Raw genomic sequence first — 20,037 nt, 5'->3', positions numbered from 1 at the left:
GTTTTTGGCTGCACTGAGTGGCTTGTGTAATCTTAGTTCCCCTACCGGGGATTGAACCCATGCAGTGAAAGGGCAGCGTCCTGAACACTGGACCACCAGGGAATTCCCAAGCCTTGGCTTTATTATTTGTACAGTGGAAATATGAACTCGCCTTACTTACTACTCCAAGGGTTTTGTGAGGATCAGATGAGGTGCTGCTGCTGCTGCTGCTGCTAAGATGAGGTGCAATATGGGTTAATAACATGTAAATGCTGAAAATAATTTAAAAGCCATGTCTGGCAGTGCCATAATCAGTCCTGCAACCCAAGTCTTTTCATTTATGATGTTTTTACAAATCCAATTCAGTTTGGTCAGGGTCATGCAGTTCTACAAGGGGGACAGGGAAGATAGCATAGGAAACAGCAAGTGTTTGGGAGTCAGGCATACCTGGGTTTGAGTGAGAGAGGCAGAGAGGACTCAAGAATTTCTGGGAGAGAGGAATGGCAATCTGGTTAAGAGGGAACCATGGAGCTTCTCTTGAAGGTGTATTTCATAGCAAGCACACTGCTTTTACTTACAGAGTGTGTTTTTTGGAGAGGCCTGAGAATTGCTGATGGAGATCATGGGTAGTTAAAGCCTCCAACCGGCTCTCTAGCACTAACATCTATTTGAATTCCCACTCTGCCACTCACTCTTCCACCTTAGACTACACCTGAGCTGAGTTGCCATGGGATAATCATTGCCACGGAATAACAGTTTCCTTCCTCCTTAAATTAGTTGTGAGAATTAGGGACGTAATATACTTGTGAAGCACAGACCTAGGCACATAATTACCACCAGGTGGGAGGAGGTGGTGCTGGTCTATCTTGGTACAGCATTTTGTTTTCATATTTATTATTGTATTTGAGTTTCAGGTGCACCCTGTGCGAGAGGGAAACAGACTTGGAGCCTCCCCGAGAGGCTGATCGATTTGCTCACGGACGGCCAACCGTGCCGAGGGGAACCGGCTCTTCAAGCCCGTGGCTCAGTAGTCCCTCCTTTTTCCTTCTACAGGCTTCGACCCAGCGACCCCAGATCCTGAGTTCCGGTGGCTGTCTCCATACAGGTGCCCTGAGCCAGAGCCCGAGCCGCCCACGCCTCAAAGCTGGAATTCGGCCCCAGGCACCTGGCCGGGGCGTGCCAGAATTGGCGGAGGCAGGTATCGGTCTTGGAAGGCGAGAAAGTGATTGGAGGAGACCTCGCCTCAGGGACGGGCCCCGTTCTGTTTTGGGGCGGGGCTACTAAGCAGGCTGGCCTTCGATTGGCGAGGGTGGCACGCGGGGGCGGGACCCTCGGGGGGGCGGAGCTGGGGCGGAGCGGCTCGGGCAGCGAGATGAAGAGCTTGAGGAAGCTGGCAGGGAAATGTCCGCCGCCGCAGGCTCTCGGGAGCGCGACTCTGCAGGTCTGGCGGGAGGTGAGAAGCTGGGCTGGGGCTTTGAGCCGGGGGTGGTGGCGGGCTTGGCCCTCGGGCGGGCGGGGTCTGCGGGGTTGTCCGACGAACGCCTGGGGCGAAGACCAAGGTCCTGGCCCACGGAGGCGGGGACATTGGGTCCGAAGGGCTCTGGGGATGTTAGTTCTCAGCCTTCCGTGATGAGGGCAGGCGCGGGCCAGTAGGGGTATTCAGGAATCCCGAGGTCGGGATTGTGATTGTAGTAAAGCTCTGTTCTTGCTTCGCTGTGTGACCCGGGGCAGGTGGCTGCCCCTCTCTGAGCTTCAGTTTCTCCATCCTGACGTTCGAGTCTGACTTGTGTTGGGGATGCACTCCCTATCACACAGCGTTCCTTTGGGTGAGGACTGGTGTGTGTACTGGGGCTGCCTGGCTCTCCTGTCGGTCCTCAGCCCCTCTGAGAGATTGGACTCTGCGCAGACCGGGAGTCCAGGAGAGCCCTGTCCACCTTGGGCCTGGAGGCCACGGTGAGGTTACAGGTAAAAGAGACTAGTTTTTTTTTTTCCCACCCAGCCCTTGCTGGATAAGGCTGTGCAGCACAAAAGGCCGATTGTTGAGCAGGAGATTGTCTTTTGGAGAGTGAGAGGCCCCCGGCTGAAATTTGGGTCAGTCTGGTGCTTTGGGAGGAGGTATTTTTTGTTCAGCTCCTGGATTTTCTGTCCGGGGCTCCCTGGTATGTTTTATTCCTGGGTGTGCCCGTGCAGCTCCTGTTACGTCCAAGCTTTGGCATGACCGTGAGTACCCACTTGTGTCCCATTTCTCAGCCACTTGCTAGAGAACTGTCAAGTGCCTGTGTAAGCGTGGGCCGGCACTCCACTTGCTCTCACCAGGCTTGGAAACTGTGAGGGGCGGGGGGGAATAACACATTGCACAAGTTTGTAAAATGAAAGGAAACGAAGCGAGCAGAGGACTTCCTCCGCGCTCGTTCTTTACCTTCTTTGCAGCCGCCGCAAGACGCGGTCACAGCACCCTATGGTGCTGGTAGTTTGCGTCTCATGGGCTTATCTCAGTTATGAAGTGCTGATCTTGAGACAGCTTTTGCATCAGTTTCCATGACATTCTGGGCTCTGGTACTGGGACAGGTGAGAATTTAAGATTAAGAACATATCCTTCCCTGGCCCCTTGGAAAGAGGCTGCCAGCATCCAGACAGAAGACAGGCCCGATGGCAGCAGAAAGAGGTGGGTTCTGTCTTTTCGGCCAGCACGCCGGATCCTGTTGAAGCGCTTCATCTCTTGAATGGAGGGAGGTCTTCTGTGAGGAGTCGGGATGGCTCTGAAGCAGTTATCTGCTGTGGGGTCGTGAATGCAAACGGATCTCAGACTCTTTTGTGATCTTTCAAAAATCCCAAACTAGCTGCATGCTGGTGAAGAGTTACTGTCAAGGTGCTGGTTTCATTTTTAATCTGAAATTATTTGTCCCTGTCATAATCCCTACAATAAATGGGATTACACTATTAAATGGTAAGTTGCTCATGTTACAATTGGTAAGAAATGGCCGCGGACCTCTAGTTCTGTTTGGGTAGCGTGTTTGCAGAGTTCTTTGGTCTCAGAGGTCTCAGAGGAGAGTCCTGTCATCTACAACAAGTAGGGGGAACCCTTGGGGCCGCCTCTGAATGTCCCAGACAGTCCAGACTCAGCGGGAAACAGATAGGGAATTTGGTGCTTCCAATATGCGTGTAATCAAAATACCCACTTCCTGATGGCTTCGGGAACCAACCCGAGCATTGCTTTAAAATGCTGTGTGTGATATGCATCAGGAGAAACAGGGCTTCTCCAGGGAGCTGACAGTGTCAGAGGGATCTGATGATTCACAGAGGTGAGTGAGTGTGGGGTCGGTTCAGCAGGAGGGGGACCTTGTGGGGCTAGTCAAGGTCTGGCTATTTGGGGGGCAAAGTGAATCTGATTTTCACTCTCTGCCTTTGTTTTGGTAGAGAAAGGAAACATCTCACTTGGCTGCATCTCTCCAAAATGTCCATTTTTTTCCCCTTGGATTTGTCTTTCCTGCATTCAGGAGTGTCAGGCTAAACTTGGTAGAGGTTGCAGAAAAGTGAAATGCTGCTAGTTTTCGTTTGGGGTCAGTGTTCTCAGGTTCAAACCAGGATCTTTGAGCTAAGTTATGATGTGGAAGTGAGATATAAGCCTTCTTGTTGAGTGACAGCCTGTTCATCTGATTCTCTTGGCTTCTTCAGGTGCCAAGACCTTGCATGGGTCCCAGACAAGTAGCTGTTGTAAGTAGGGGATCTTTCTGCTTCTTCACTTAGTTAACTGCTCTGTGGTGTAGCTTTTTTTTTTTTTTTTTCTTAAAAAGAAATAAAGAGAAATACCTTCCTGTTTCTGTTTAGCCAACTGAAGATGCTTTTATCAAGAAAACCCCTTGGGGAATCTGCCTCTGACTCAGTGCTCACCCTGTCATTGTGTAAAATATTCACCTGCCTCATCCTACACACACTCAAAGACCTGGAGCTGTGTTCTGGAGGACTCTGAGCTATGGGCTTGAGAGGAAGCAGCCACTCAGAAGTCCCATTGGGGTTGTTCTGGGCTAATTTAATGAAATGGTAACAACAGACTCATTGCAGAGTTCTGAAGTGGTTTTCTGATTCCATGGTTGATTCAAAACGAGATGGCTTTGTAGTAACTCAAATTCAGAATGAGATATGCTATGGGTATTTTTTCCCCTGGACCCAGGAAATAAAGCATTGAAGTCTGTGTGGCCTGAGAAAGGAAATGAATGCTATTTATAACTCAGGGTAGCATAAAGGGTAACCTAGATTACTAGGGTAGAAGCCAGTGAGAATGTTGGAAAAACAGCCCCTGGGGTCAGTCAGTCGCCCTGCTCCTCCTCCTCTTAATAAATAAAATCTGTGTGACTGACATACCCTTTTAGCACAGAAAATGAATTTTCCTAGATGTTTATCTTACACGTAGAACTCTTGCCCATCATCTCCACCTTTGTGGGAAGCTCTGCTGGCTCCTAAGCAAATTAATTGGGCTCACTTTGTTTCTTTAAACAAAAGAGAACTGTGTTCCTTTTTCTTCCTTCTTGTGTTGTTCCCTTCTCCATTTCCTTGTGTTTGTTTCTTGAACAGGAGAACCCCCTGAAGACTTTTCTCTCCTTCAGGAAACAGGTTGTTGTGGAATTTTACAGTGGGAGCATGGAGCAAGCAGATGACCCACAAACATTCCCTTAGAAGGGGTGCTTTGCACAGGAAAGTCCTCAGGGACAGAAGGTTCAGGAAGAGGGAGGCATCAATATTTACTAGAGGAAAGACAGTCTGGAAACATAGACGCTCACTAGCTTGCTTGTTTTGTTTGCTGCTTCAAATCTACTGTAACAAACTTGTAGATTTTACCAGTGGTGCAAATGTGAACTAAAGCTCCAAAATGAAGGCTGAGGATTTGAGCAAAGTGTATGTCTATGTGGCCTACTTTAATTTTTATTTTTCCTACTGCATGTTAGTATCACATTGGACATACCTCTGACTTTCCTCTCGTCCCTCTGTAAGATAGGAGTGAAAGTTTGCCTCCTAGAAGGTCTCATAGGACTGAAGAAATTCAAATTTGGCGGGGGGGCGGGGGGGTGCTTCCTCTGGGAAACCCGTTTAGGATTTGCAGATGCCCACCTCCAAGAGCTTAGAAACTGGCTGCACTCCTCAGGGCCTTTCCTAGGCTGGCTTGTTCCAAGTTCCATATTCATTCTCTTCTTTACTCCTTTCCTTCCTCCAGTTTCTTTTCTGTCAATACAATCACTAAAAACCTCAGTCATCCTTGACTCTTCCCTCCCCATGTCTAATAACCACATTTGGTCCATTTTTTCCCTGCAATTTAAAAATCTTTTGAAAATTAAAGAGATTAAGTCCCTGTAGTTCACGTTGGTATCCTCTCACTTGAACTAGTGCAGTGCTGTCTCTACAAGTCTTCCCCTAGGTCTCCTCCTCCCCTGGGGCTTGCCCTCAGTTCAGTTCAGTTCAGTTCAGTCGCTCAGTCATGTCCGACTCTTTGTGACCCCGTGAATCACAGCACATCAGGCCTCCCCGTCCATCACCAACTCCTGGAGTTCACTCAGACTCACGTCCATCAAGTCAGTGATGCCATCCAGCCATCTCATCCTCTGTCGTCCCCTTCTCCTCCTGCCCCCAATCCCTCCCAGCATCAGAGTCTTTTCCAATGAGTCAACTCTTCGCATGAGGTGGCCACAGTACTGGAGTTTCAGCTTTAGCATCATTCCTTCCAAAGAAATCCCAGGGCTGATCTCCTTCAGAATGGACTGGTTGGATCTCCTTGCAGTCCAAGGGACTCTCAAGAGTCTTCTCCAACACCACAGTTCAAAAGCATCAATTCTTCGGCACTCAGCTTTCTTCACAGTCCAACTCTCACATCCATGCATGACTTCTGGAAAAACCATAGCCTTGACTAGACAGACCTTTGTTGGCAAAGTAATGTCTCTGCTTTTGAATATGCTATCTAGGTTGGTCATAACTTTCCTTCCAAGGAGTAAGCGTCTTTTAATTTCATGGCTGCAGTCACCATCTGCAGTGATTTTGGAGCCCCCAAAAATAAAGTCTGACACTGTTTCCCCATCTGTTTCCCATGAAGTGGTGGGACCAGATGCCGTGATCTTCCTTTTCTGAATGTTGAGCTTTAAGCCAACTTTTTCACTCTCCTCTTTCACTTTCATCAAGAGGTTTTTTAGTTCCTCTTCACTTTCTTCCATAAGGGTGGTGTCATCTGCATAGCTGAGGTTATTGATATTTCTCCCAGCAATCTTGATTCCAGCTTGCGCTTCTTCCAGCCCAGTGTTTCTCATGATGTACTCTACATAGAAGTTAAATAAGCAGGGTGACAGTATACAGCCTTGACGTACTCCTTTTCCTATTTGGAACCAGTCTGTTGTTCCATGTCCAGTTCTAACTGTTGCTTCCTGACCTGCATACAAATTTCTTAAGAGGCAGGTCAGGTGGTCTGGTATTCCCATCTCTTTCAGAATTTTCCACAGTTTATTGTGATCCACACAGTCAAAGGCTTTGGCATAGTCAATAAAGCAGAAATAGATGTTTTTCTGGAACTCTCTTGCGTTTTCAATGATCCAGCAGATGTTGGCAATTTGATCTCTGGTTCCTCTGCCTTTTCTAAAACCAGCTTGAACATCTGGAATTTCACGGTTCACGTATTGCTGAAGAGGGTAACTTTTATCACGCCCTGCTGTTTTGTTTGTGAACTTGAATGCTGCATCACTCCCTGTAGCCTGCAGAATAAAGTTCAGATTCTTTAGTGGGACACCTAAGTCCTGCAGGCCTGGCCTCAGCCCCTCTGTTGAGCCTTATCGTCCCCAACTCACCTTCATTTCCTCTTACTTCAGACCTGATTGCTTATTATTTCTGTGTTTTTTCATCTTCGTTGGCTGTTCATTCATCTGCATTTGTACAAGCTCGAACGTGCTACTCTTAGCATTTTGCATCCTGTCTCCTCCCCGAATGCCAGCCCAATGCCTTGTATATCAGTAGGTGCTCAAAAAATGTCTGTTGTCTTTGAGACCTGAACCGTTCCAGCTCCAGTGCTTTGTTGCCTGAAGGATGCCTGCCCCCTTCCTCTTTAAGCGGGTTCTGCACTTCTTTCCACCCCTCAACCCCTTCCTGGTTTGCTTTTGCCCACTTCTCTTTCGGTTTTATCACCAGACCACAGACAGTTCACAGAAGGCCAGCAAAGAGAGAGCCTGGAGGAAAAAGTCAAGTCATCTCTCCAGTAGCCTGTGACCATTATAACCTGTGGCTGAAAAGTAATTGCACGGTTGTAGTCTTTGCTCAGAAGCTAAGCTAGTGATGTTTATTTAGTCCTTGCTAACCTAAATTGGGGGCTTCCCTGGTGACTCAGGGGTAAAGAATCCACCTGCCAGTGTAGGAGATGCAGGTTCTATGCCTGGATCAGGAAGATCCCCTGGAGAAGGAGAAGGCAACTCACTGCAGTATTCTTGCCTGGGAAATCTCATGGACGGAGGAGCCTGGTGGGCTACAGTCCATGGGGCCTCAAAGAGTCGGACACAACTGAGTGACTAAACAACAACAAGAGCTCAAGTTGGATTTGCACAGGGGGCAAATTGGATTTTGAGACCAGGGCTTACAGGTTTGTGGGGCCTGGGATGTGTTTTTAGAGATGCCTCTGCTTACGTGAATTGTTAAAGTCTGGTGCTTTTTTCTAAAGCCATGAGATAGTGGGAAATGTTTTTTTTTTTTTTAAAGGAAGGAAGACAGAAAGGAAGGAAAGGACTAAGAAGCATGGCTATTTGATTTTCAAAAAAGTAACAGAACTGTTTGGGTTGGTTGCCATGTTGGAATAGGATAATGCTGGGTGCCCTGGGCTATGGGTTTCTCTCAAGAGTTCTCTGCCCTGTGTGTGCTATGTATTTCGTTCCCTTTGGTCATAAGAGTCAAATCCAAACTCCACATGGCATTCAAAGTCTTACAGTTTGGCCTTAATACATATAATAAAAACCTATTCCTAATAAATTAAAACAATAAAATTATAGTTATACATAAAAATCGATTACTATTATAACTGTTATTATCACTGGCAGTTAACATTTAGTAAACACTATGGGCCTTACCCAGTGCACAGAAAAGTTCTGTAAGAGGATGTCCATTTTTCACATGGAGAGACTAAGGCTCAGAGAGGGTAAGTGACTGTGAGAATAGAATTCAGGTCATCTGTTTGAATCTAATGCTTGAGCCCTAACCCTAACACTCTTCTTTTGTATCCCGTGATGCTTCTCAAACAAAACCTTGCATGTCTACTTATTTATACTACTTGTTATGACTTATTTCTGAGCATATCATGATGCCATGTCTCTGCACTGGAATTATTTCCTCTGCCAGAAATGCTTTCTGCATGTCACCTTTTCTGATAGAATAGTTTTTGATTAACTGCACAGACTCTTGACCCATATTCCCTGGGTTTGAATCCTGGCTGTACTGTTTATTAGCTGTATGTTCTTGGGCAGGTTACTTACCCTCTCTGTGTTTATCTCAGTCTGTACAGTGGAGATAATAATGCCATCTACCTCATGGAGGAGTTGTGAAGATTAAGTATACATACGGAGGTTAAAACCATGCCTGACATGCAGTAAGCCTTAAGTATTTGCGATTAATATTATTCATGGTGATATTACTATCATTGTCATTGTTAACACAGTCTGACTTTGGGTCTGGGTAATTAGGTCGGGATGGCTCTGATTCCTTGTAAAGTGAATGAATCTCTTGCTAGTGTGTGTTGCCTTGTCTTAGACTCAGAGAGGCCGTGGGACGGCCCCCTGGTGGTGTGTACCCAGCATCAAGAAGCGTTAATCCTGCCTATGGGAACTGCCGAGTAATTTGCTCACATGGTTTTGCAGGGTCTTCAAGTGTGCTGGAAATGGAATGCCAGGGCCGGTGACTGAGGAGATAGGGACACCACCTCCTAGACTTATCTAGTAGATGCTCAGAAAGGGGCAGGATATGATTGTCACCCACTAGTGACAGCCATACACACACACAGCCTGTGCAGACCAGGGTGGTACTTTTGCTTTGTTATCCAGACCGACTTAATCCTTCTCTCCATGTAGTACTTACTCCTAAGAGTTCATAGTTTCATTGAAGATGTTGTGCTCATGTTGGCAAAAGGGAGGCTGTGGAGTTCTGACTGTTAATGTCAACGGTGCTGTTTCCTGGGCTAGCTCTGTGTCGCTGGGCATGTCTGCTCCCTTTCTGGACCTCAGTATCCTTATTTGTAAAATGAGGCCAATAATCAGAAATAACACATGAAGCATGTAGTGCAAGCCTAGCTACTCATATTAGAGGGGACTCGGTAAATGAGCATCGTCATTGTCAAGGCCGAGGGGGATGAGGAGCGGCAAGGCAGAGGGAAGAGAACTAACCATCCCTGCGTATGTGCTGTGTACCTGGCATGGTGCGAGGTTCTTGACCTGTTTAGAATTTCATTTGTTTATTCTTTTGGCCTCTCTCCAAGTGTAGTGGTGTTATCATCATTTTACAAATGAGGAAACAAATGAAGTAGTTTGCTTGAGGTTTCCTGTGAGGTTATGGATGCAGCCGGTAAAATGGCCAGGTCATTTTATTCCAAAGCCCCATGGCTTTTCCAGAAACACTCAAATGACCCTTAAAATGCTAGACAAGTCATACAGACTGGAAGGCCTTCAGAATTGAGAGAAATGACTGCCGAGGGCTAGTGTGGTCGTGGAGAGCTTGGTGGTGGAGGAGTTGAGGCTGGACTTTGAGGAGAGGGGTCCAGAAGTCAGAGTGAGGGCGACGTGCACGGGGAACCTGTCTGTTTATTAAATCGGCTGTCTCCAGGTGGCAGATGGGGAGAGAGCGCAGGACCAGTTTGCAAAGGGCCTCTCCTGTGCCAGTGCAACCAGCTTTGGACCTTCACCTGCAGGCAGTGGTGTAATACTGGAAGTTTTAGAGCAGGGAGAGATGAAATCAGATTTTAACCTGGCCAAGTCCAGAGATAAAACTGGCAGATCGCGTCAGGAGAAGCAGGAAGCTCTCTCGTTGGGAGGCTTTTGATGTAACAGGTGAGGGGAGGAGGCCTGGAGGAAGGCAGCGGTGAGAATGAAGAGGCGGGTGGCTGACCAGCCCTGGTGGCCCAAGGAGAGTGGTGAGCGAAGGGCGGGTTGGCAAACCAGGCTGAAGGGGAAATGATGGGGCTGTGACAGAAGGGAGAGCCCAGCGGAAGTCCAGAAGTCAAAGCTCAGCTTTACCTGGGACCCACCAGTGTGCGGAGACGTGAGCAGCAGAGGGCCTGTTGCCAGGCACAGCTGGGTAGCTCTGTTTGGAACTGACTGTGATGGCCAATGATTCTCAGAGAAGAGAAGAGCCAGATCTAGAACTGAAGTGGCCAATGTGGTAGTCCCTAGTCACATGTGGCTATTTAAATTTAGGGATTTAAAATTAACAGTTCAGTTTCTCATTTTAACTGTTCAAGTGTAGCTAGTAGCTACTCTTTTGGGCGGTGCAGTTATAGAGCATTTCCATCATCTGTTGGATTGCACTGGTCTGGATCTTGGGAAAACCTGTGAAAAACTGGGGGACATGCAGGGGGAAACCAGGGCAAGAGGAGCAATTGAAATAAGAAATATTGTAGCTGCCTTTTGGGCAATTCTCAAAAGAAATAGAGTACTTGAATTTTGATTTGAATTTGCTGGTTTGACTTCTAGAGCCCCTCTGGTCATGCAGTGAGGGGTAGCTTCGATTAACCATAGGAAGCAGTCATAGGCAGATACTGTTATCTTTGTTCAGTTCAGGAAGCAGAAGCTTAGAGAAGTGAGATAACTTCTTCAAGGTCATAGAGCTAGTAAGTAGCAGGGCCAGAAATGGAACCAAGTCTGACTCCAAAGCCTCTCTCTCTTTATGTGTGTGTGTGTGTGTGTGTGTGTGTGTGTATGTACATATATATATATATATAGTGCTTTGTACATATATGTACATGCTATGTACAAAGGCCAAAACCTTTGACTGTGTGGATCGCAACAAACTGTGGAAAATTCTTAAAGAGATGGGAATACCAGACCACCTTACCTGCCTCCTGAGACATCTGTATGCAGGTCAAGAAGCAACAGTTTGAACCAGACATGGAACAATGAACTGGTTCCAAATCAGGAAAGGAGTTCATCAAGCTTGTATATCGTTACCCTGCTTATTTAACTTATATGCAGAGTACATCGTGTGAAATGCCAGGGTGGATGAAGCACAAGCTAGAATCAAAATTGCCAGGAGAAATATTAGTAACCTCAGATATACAGATGACACCACCCTTATGGCAGAAAGCGAAGAGGAACTGAAGAGCCTCTTGATGAAAGTGAAAGAGGAGAGTGAAAAAGCTGGCTTAAAACTCAACTTTCAAAAAACTAAGATCATGGTATCCGGTCCCATCCTAGATGGGGAAACAAGGGAAACAATGAGAGACGTTATTTTTTTTTTGGGCTCCAAAATCACTGCAGATTGTAACTGCAGCCATGAAATTAAAAGATGCTTGCTCCTTGCAAGAAAAGCCTAGACAGCATATTAAAAAGCAGAGACATTACTTTGCCGACAAAGCTGTCTAGTCAAAGCTATGGTTTTTCCAGCAGTCATGTATGAATGTGAGAGTTGGACAATAAAGAAAGGTGAGCACTGAAAAATTGATGCTTTTGAACTGTGGTATTGGAGAAGACTCTTGAGAGTCTGTTGGACTGCAAGGAGATCCAACCAGTCTATCCTAAGGGAAATCAGTCCTTAATATTCATTGGAAGGACTGATGCTGAAGCTGAAGCTCCAATACAGAAATCAATCACTGGCTACCTGATGCAAAGAACTGACTCATTGGAAAAGACCCTGTTGCTGGGAAAGATTGAAGGCAGGAGGAGAAGGGGATGACAGAGCATGAGATAGCTGGGTGGCATCACCGACTCAGACATGAGTTTGAGCAAGCTCCAGGAGTTGGTGACGTACAGGAAAGCCTGGCGCACTGCAGTCCATGGGGTTGCAAAGAGTCGAACACGACTGAGCGACTGAACTGACCTGTGCTGATGTACGTACATACTTCCCGGGTGGCGCTAGTGGTAAAGAGCCTGTTGGCTAACGCAGGTGAGGTAAGAGATGTGGGTTTGATCCCTAGGTGGGGATGATCCCCTGGAGAAGGAAGTGGCAACCCAGTCCAGTATTCATGCCTGCAAAATCCCACAGACAGAGGAGCCTGGAGGGCTACATACAGTCCATGGGGTCACAGAGAGTCAGACACGGCTGAGCAACTGAACTGAACATGTTTGTGTGTGTGTACTCAGCTGTGTCCAATTCTATGCAACCCTATGGACTGTATCCTGCCAGGTTCCTCTGTCTGTGGGACCTTCCAGGCAAGAATACTGGAGTGGGTAGCCATTTCATACTCCCCGATGTATATATATAGTACTTATATATTTATAGTATGAAGTGAAGTGAAAGTCAGTCCCTCAGTCGTGTCTGACCCTTTACAACCCCATGGTGTACAGTCCATGGGGTTCTCCAGGCCAGAGTACTGGAGTGGGTAGCCTTTCCCTTCTCCAGAGGATCTTTCCAACCCAGGGATTGAACCCAGGTCTCCCGCATTGCGGATGGATTCAAGGGAAGCCCGTGTGTGTGTGTGTGTGTGTGTGTGTGTGTATACCAAAAAAATACTTCTTATTTTATCTAACTTTGAAAGTACCTATAAGCAAAAAGAAAAAAAAAATTACCATTGAGAAATAACTACTATTGACCTTCAGTGTATGCTTTTCAGACTTTCCCATGGGTATGTGTGCGTCTAAATAAATACATATATATGTATATTTATAAGCGTGGTATATATGTACAGAGACATGTTCCAGTCTTTTCTGATGCATGTAGGCCATGCTCTTAACTACCACCCTTAATCCTTTATCAGCATTTCTGAAGTCCTAAAAGCTCTGAAGATGGGAAAAAAAATTTTTTTCCCTAAGTTTGGCCCAAGCTCAATTTGGCAATTAAGACTTGTCTGAACTGCCAGGAAACTATTTATAGGCTTTATTTATCCCACTAAGCATTACTACTCATAAGTTGCACTAAGGAGATACTGAAGCGATTGATTTCTGGATGTTCCCTTGACTCTGCTGGGTGCTGTATAACGTACAACACAGATTATGTGTTACCTTTCTAAAATCCCCAAATTTTGAATTCCAAGATACACTTGGCCCCAAGGGTTTCAGATAAGGGACTGTGGATCTGTATTAGGTTATACTGCTGCTTTAAGAATTTTCCATAGTTTGTTGTGACCCACACAGTCAAAGGCTTTGGCATAGTCAATAAAGCAGATGTTTTTCTGGAACTCTCTTGCTTTTTCGATGATCCAGTAGATGTTGGCAATTTGATCTCCGGTTCCTCTGCCTTTTCTAAATCCAGCTTGAACATCTGAAAGTTCACGGTTCACGTACTGTTGAAGCCTGGCTTGGAGAATTTTGAGCATTACTTTGCTAGCCTGTGAGATGAGTGCAATTGTGCAGTAGTTTGAACATTCTTTGGCATTGCCTTTCTTTGGAATTGGAATGAAAACTGACCTTTTCCAGTCCTGTGGCCACTGCTGAGTTTTCCAAATTTGCTGGCATTTTGACTGCAGCACTTTCACAGCATCCTCTTTCAGGATTTGAAATAGCTCAACTGGAATTCCATCACCTCCACTAGTTTGTTCTTAGTGGTGCTTCCTAAGGCCCACTTGACTTCACATTCCAGGATGTCTGGCTCTAGGTGAGTGATGAAGCTAAAGAGTCTCTTGATGAAAGTGAACGAGGATTGTAAAAAAGTTGGCTTAAAGCTCAGCATTCAGAAAACTAAGATCATGGCATCCAGTCCAGTCACTTCATGGCAAATAGATGGGGAAACGATGGAAACAGTGAGAGACTTTATTTTGGGGGGGCTCCAAAATCACTGCAGATGGTGACTGCAGCCTTGAAATTAAAAGACGCTTGTTCCTTGGAAGAAAAGCTATGACTGACCTAGACAGCTGATTAAAAAGCAGAGACATTACTTTGCTAACAAAGGTTTATATAGTCAAAGCTATGGTTTTTCCAGTAGTCACGTATGGATGTGACAGTTGGACCATAAAGAAAGCTGAGCACTGAAGAACTGATGCTTTTGAACTGTGATGTTGGAGAAGACTCTTGAGAGTCCCTTGGGCTGCAAGGAGATCCAATCAGTCCATCCTAAAGGACATCAGTCCTGAATATTCATTGGAAGGACTGATGCTGAAGCTGAAGTTCCAATACTTTGGCCACCTGATGTGAAGAACTGACTCACTAGAAAAGACCCTGGTGCTGGGAAAGGTTAAAGATGGGAGGAGAAGGGGACGACAGAGGATGAGATGGTTGGATGGCGTCACTGACTCAGTGGACATGAGTTTGAGTAAGTTCCGGGTGTTGGTGATGGACAGGGAAGCCTGGTGTGCTGCAGTCCATGGGGTTGCAAAGAGTCAGACAGACTGAGTGACTGCACTGAACTGATACTGCTGGTTGGGCCAAAAAAGGTGCCCCCAGGAGCAGTGTTAGCTATTTAGGCAGGCGTGTGAGAGGGGTGTAGTGTCTGTAATATGAGCAGTGCACAGAATTCACATGAAAAATGGTAGTTCTGCACATCTAGGTCAAGCTGCAGTTATCTCTTGATTTACCTACTAGGAGGTTCTTACTTGGACAGGGTTTCAATTGTAGGTATGAAAGGACCATCAGAAAGCACTCAGAAAAAAAACACCCAGAAATTACTTTGATCTTAACCCTTGCCCTGTGGCTGTTTGTTCAGTATTTACTGACTGCCTGGTACATTTCATATGTTGTGGCAGGCCGGGATAGGGGTGTCCCAGATGCAGCATAAGAGGGTTCAGTCCCCAGGTCTGGAAGATCTCCTGGAGAAGGAAATGGCAACCCACTCCAGTATTCTTGCCTGGGAAATCTCATGGACAGAGGAGCTTGGCAGGCTGCATTCCATGGGGTCACAAAGACATTACTAAAGTGACTTAGCATGCATAGCATGCATGCATGGTAGGCTCGGGGCCACGGAGGAAAAACATCAGTCCCTGCTCCCAGAAGCTGCTGCTTTTGCTGCTGCTAAGCCGCTTCAGTCGTGTCTGACTCTGTGTGACCCCATAGATGGCAGCCCACCAGGCTCTGCCGTCTCTGGGATTCTCCAGGCAAGAACACTGAAGTGGGTTGCTATTTCCTTCTCCAGTGCATGAAAGTGAAAGTGAAGTCGCTCAGTCATGTCTGACTCTTTACAACCCCATGGACTGCAGCCTACTATGCTCCTCCGTCCAGTGGATTTTCCAGGCAAGAGTACTGGAGTGGGGTGCCATTGCCCTCTCTCCCAGAAGCGGAGATCTAGCTAAAGAAAAAAGATGGATGAAAAGAGTTAAAGGTGGTTACAATTCTTTTGTGATAAATAAATGCCTTAGAGGTGAGCACTAGATATGTAAGGAGGAGAGGGCCCCAGAGGGCTTTTCAAAGGAGATAACTCCTGAGCTGAGTTTGAAGTTTGCCACATGAAGGTGTGATGGGCTTCCCTGGTGGCTCAGAGGTTAAAGCGTCTGCCTCCAATGCGGGAGACCCGGGTTCGATCCCTGGGTCAGGAAGATCCCCTGGAGAAGGAAATGGTAATCCACTCCAGTATTCTTGCCTAGAGAATCCCATGGACGGAGAAGCCTGATGGGGTACAGTCCACGGGGTCACTGAGTCGGACACGACTGAGGGACTTCCCCTTCACATGAAGGTGTGTTTGAGGGGTGGTTAAGCTATACCAAGGATCAGGGGTGGGTTGGAGGCAACATTTAAAACGATAAATGTCACCCACCACCCTCGGCAGTGAAAGCGCAGAGTCCTAACCACTGGGTTACCCTTAAAAAGGTAAATGGTTTTGGTGTGACTGGATTACTGGGGTGAGAAAGAAGTGTTTGTTTTAAAATCTCTGTTTATTCACAAATCTTTTTTTAAGAATTATTTGTTTATTTATGGTTGTGCTGCATCTCTGTTGCTGAGCACAGGCTTTTTCTAGTTGAGGCGAGCAGATGTAACTTCCTTGTAAGTGCACGGGCTTCTCACTGCAGTGGCTTCTCTTGTTGCAGAGCGCAGGCTCTAGGCACACAGGCTTCTGTAGTTGTGGCACATGGGCCTTGTTGCCTCACAGCATGTAGAATCTTCCCAGACCAGAGACTGAACCTGTGTCCCCTGCATTGATGAATGGATTTTAACCGCTAGACCACGAGGGAAGTCCCGAAAGGAATGGTTTGAGTCAGGGGGTGTGGAAGATGGGTCTGGAGAGTTAGTCTGGGGCTAATTATAAAGGTTCTTGTATGTAGTACTTAGAGCTTTGGGTTTTGTTACGAAGGTGTTAGAAGTTATTAAGCCCTGCTTAATAAAGACCTGCTCAGACTTGCATTTTCTTCTAGCAGCTGGCAGAATCCACTGGAGGGGATGAGAATGGCGGCAGGGAAATCACTGAGTGTGCTTTCCAGGCATATTAAGGGCCTAAACTAAGGCATGGCAGTAGGGATGGGGAGACGGTCGGGTATAAAAATATTTAGGAGAGAGGATTTATAGGACTTTGGGAACATGGAAAGAGGAAAACAATCCAGATGTCATCTGTTAGGTTGAGTGACAAGGGATTGGAGGTCTGAGGTTGGAAAAAGAGCAGAGAGGGAGTAGGGAAGCAGGAGAAGAGGAAGGGCAGGAAGCTGTGGCCAGAGAGGGAACCATGGGCTGTGTGATGGTGAACTTGGTAAAGAGCTGCTGACAGCCGACTTCCGTGCCAGATTCAGGAGAGAAGAGATTCCGAGAAGGCTGCCCTGTGGCTGGAAATTCCCCCAACGGTGCCTTAAAGTTTCCATACATGAAGTCATGAATGGTGACGTTCCAGTTCTTGCTGGACTGAGTCCTGAGAGGGATATTGGGTGGAGGGATCGACAAGATACAGGTCAGCAAGGTGGTTCCCCAGTCTGTACACTGCCTGCTCTGGATGGAAGTAGAGTCCACAGGGACAAACCACTTGTTCCCTGAAAGATAGCCTGACGGAGTCCTCAGAAAGCACTGACATGCAGAAAGAGCCTAAGTGTCATTCTTAAGTTTGCCTTTGCATGTCATGAAGCTCTATGAGTTTTTCTTTTTTTTTAACTTTATAGATGAAGTAGACCCAAAGAGAGGAAGTAACACAGAAAGATGATGGTGGAGCTAGACTTCAACTTAAGTTTCCTAATGCTTACATTTAATACGTTGAGTACCTTTACTGCTCCAAGTCCCTGGAAAGTAGCATAAAGATGGCAAAGTCCTTATCTCATACAGCTTACATTTTAATGGGAATAGCATCCAATTGAAAAAAAATGAATACATATATATAAGATTTGATATCAAATGAGATTAGTACTAAGCACAGTCTTGTCCTCTGGAAGCTTACAGGCTAATGGGGAGATGACACACAGCCATCAGGGCTATGACAGGAGAAGTACAGGGAGCTATGGGAACATCCCTGTCAGAGCATCTGAACCGGTCTGGGAGGAGTTGGAGAAGGCTTCTTAGAAGAAATGGCCTCTAAGATGTGCCGTACACCAGGGGTTGGCTAACTACAGTCCCCTGGGCCAGAGCTGCCTGCTGCCTGCTTTGGGATACAGCCCATGAACTAAGAATAGTTTCTACATTTTTAAATGTTTGAAAAGAACTAAAAGAAACTAATATTTTGCGACATGTGCAAATAATGCAGTATGTAAACTTCAGTGACCATAAAGTTTTATTGGAATACTGCCATGCTTATAGCTGCTTTAACACTCTAATGGCAGAGTTGAACAGTGGCAGAGACTGTGAGGCCTGCAGCCAGGACATTAACCCTCTGGCTATTTACAGAAAAGGTTGTTTGCTAGCTCCTGGCCCCAGGATGAGTAGGAGTCAGCCGTGTAAAGCAGAGTGAGGAAGAAGGAAGTCTGCTTCCTATGGGATCGTTGTATAACTGCAGTAACTTTAGTATACTGGGACTACAGCTTTCAAGGAGCTAGGGGGCTGTGGTGAGCGATATGGCTGGAGAGGTGGGCAGGAGCCAGACTGAGAAGACACTTGGCAGCTGTGTTAAGGGGTTTGGATTTATCCAATGGGGAGCTTTTTAAAGGTGTTATATTATCAGATTTTCAAAAAATCCTCTGGCCACAGTGTGGAGATTAGATTAGAGAGGGTGGGGTGAGAGAGGAGGCAGGGAGATTAATTGAGGTCTCTCTCAGCTAGTTCCAAGGAATTGTTGGTAACCTAAACTAGTAGAGAGATATTGGAGAATATATTGACTTGAGATGCAATTTAGGAAGCAGAATTGAAAGCCCTTGGTGATTGATTAGAGGCATTGAAATGTAATTATTTTCATGTTGCGAATGACTGTGTTTTCTTTCTCAACTCCAAAGTTGTTTTTTTTTCCTCCCATTGCTGTGAATGCATGGTTGACAAATCCATGTTTAGTAATAGTCTTCAGAGCAGAATTCCTTAGTGATGCTTCACGCCCACAGTGCTCCATGTACCTTGTGTATCGAAGCAGCATCTCTCTATGGCCTCTTCATGCAGTTCCCTGTTGACAAGGAATCTGGCTTTTAAGGAACAAAGAAGCAAGAAATTGGCAGATGAATTTTCCTTTTCTGGTTTCTCTTGGTTTGATAGCTTTCCCAAAATATTTCTTTGTTGCAAGTCCTCGGGCTCCTTGGTTTTCAGGGCAGTTTGTTGACAATGACAGGGACTACTCATGTTCTAGAGCACTTAGGCCCTCCCGGTTTTACTTCTCTCACCCTTGCCTTCTCTGTCCTTGAAGCTGAAGTCTCACTCACAGTAAATGGTAATAACGTCACTACATTATATTTCATGATATATTGTGTGGCTTTCAAAGTGCTTACTCACACGCCAGCTATTTGATCCCCACAATAAACCTGTGAGGAAGGCAGGACAGGTCAGATTACTGAGATCAGGGGACATTAGATGGTTGCCCAAAGTCAAAAGATTAAAAAACAGCAGAGCTGATGATACAACTTAGGTCTGCAGATTTCTTAGCTTTGTTCCTTCTGTAATGCATTCCATCTCCAAGAAAAGCGGGTCAGACTAGTCGGGAGAGTTGTGTTTTCAGCAGTAAAGACATCTGGATGAAATACCTCCCGCCACCACCGTGCCCACCCCCCGCCCCCGTCCTGGCCCTGCTCTGTGGGAGCTTCATACAGACACTGGTAGGCCTTGCCTGTGCCTTCAAGCAATATGTAAAGCACCAGTCATTCCCAGACCGAAGTTTGAGCAGCTGTGGTCTGCATGGTAGAGCAGCAGTCCCTAACCTTTTGGCACCAGGGACCAATTTCATGGAAGACAGTTTTTCCAAGGGCCGGGGGTGGGGAGGTGGTTTCTCCCCACCCCCTGATGAGGCAAGTGCATTGCATTTATTGTGCACTTTATTTCTATTATCATTACATCAGCTCCACTTCAGTCATCAGGCATTAGACCCCAGAGGTTGGGGACCCCATATGAAAGCATGTATGTGTTTTCGTTCCTTCCCTCTCCCCACAGGTGGTTCTTCCTCTGACGAGCTGAGACCAAATGGGAAGGGCTTGCCTGTGGACCAAAGCTCCTGGGGTCAGAATAAACCAGAAAACTCGCTCTCAAGGTAACACAGCTCTCCCTTCACTTGTGCCTCTTGGGGCCGCGGTTTTCCTCACTGAAGAGCTGAGGCCACTACTGTGCGTAATGTATGTTGTCCCACAGTCGGTGGCCTCGGACATGTTAGACTTTTATTGAGCATTTACTGTGTAATGTGCCATACATCATACACTTACACGGATTATCTTCCCTTAACCTAAGAGGTAGGTACCATTATTTGCTCTGTTTCACAAGTAGGGAAACAGGTGAAGAAGAGATGTTACATAACTCACCTACGACCCAGAGCTAGCAGGCGGCAGACCTAGGGTTCGAAACTGAAGTCTAAGCCTACCTTGGAAATGCAGATTAGAAACATTTGATTTCTCCTCCTCGTTTTTTAGAAGTTTCTTCACTCTGAAGATACTTCTTTTCCCCTCGT

At 46.4% G+C, this 20,037-nt stretch overlaps 1 protein-coding gene across 6 annotated transcripts in view; it reads left to right on the top strand.

Moving 5' to 3' along the window:
• INPP5B (inositol polyphosphate-5-phosphatase B) overlaps window positions 1-20,037 on the top strand; it is a 54,766-nt gene that overhangs the window by 8,649 nt on the left and 26,080 nt on the right. For 2 of the 6 annotated variants that reach the window (XM_086394242.1, XM_086394248.1), the window contains 2 exons: window positions 1,033-1,173; window positions 19,530-19,626. In XM_086394242.1, coding sequence (XP_086250368.1) covers window positions 1,033-1,173; window positions 19,530-19,626 — 238 coding nt within the window. Of the gene's footprint in view, window positions 1-1,032; window positions 1,178-1,336; window positions 1,433-2,383; window positions 2,645-3,089; window positions 3,282-19,529; window positions 19,627-20,037 lie in introns of those variants that run through there. The other 4 variants (XM_086394243.1, XM_086394244.1, XM_086394246.1 and 1 more) reach the window with 4 other exon arrangements.

This window comes from Bos grunniens, chromosome 3, assembly GCF_055505025.1.
Source record: "Bos grunniens cultivar Pamir isolate PY7600 chromosome 3, Bosgru_T2T1.0, whole genome shotgun sequence".
Classification (NCBI taxonomy): Eukaryota; Metazoa; Chordata; class Mammalia; order Artiodactyla; family Bovidae; genus Bos; species Bos grunniens.
Note: the sequence above shows the minus strand (reverse complement) of the source record. Positions and strands in the feature narration are given on the sequence as shown.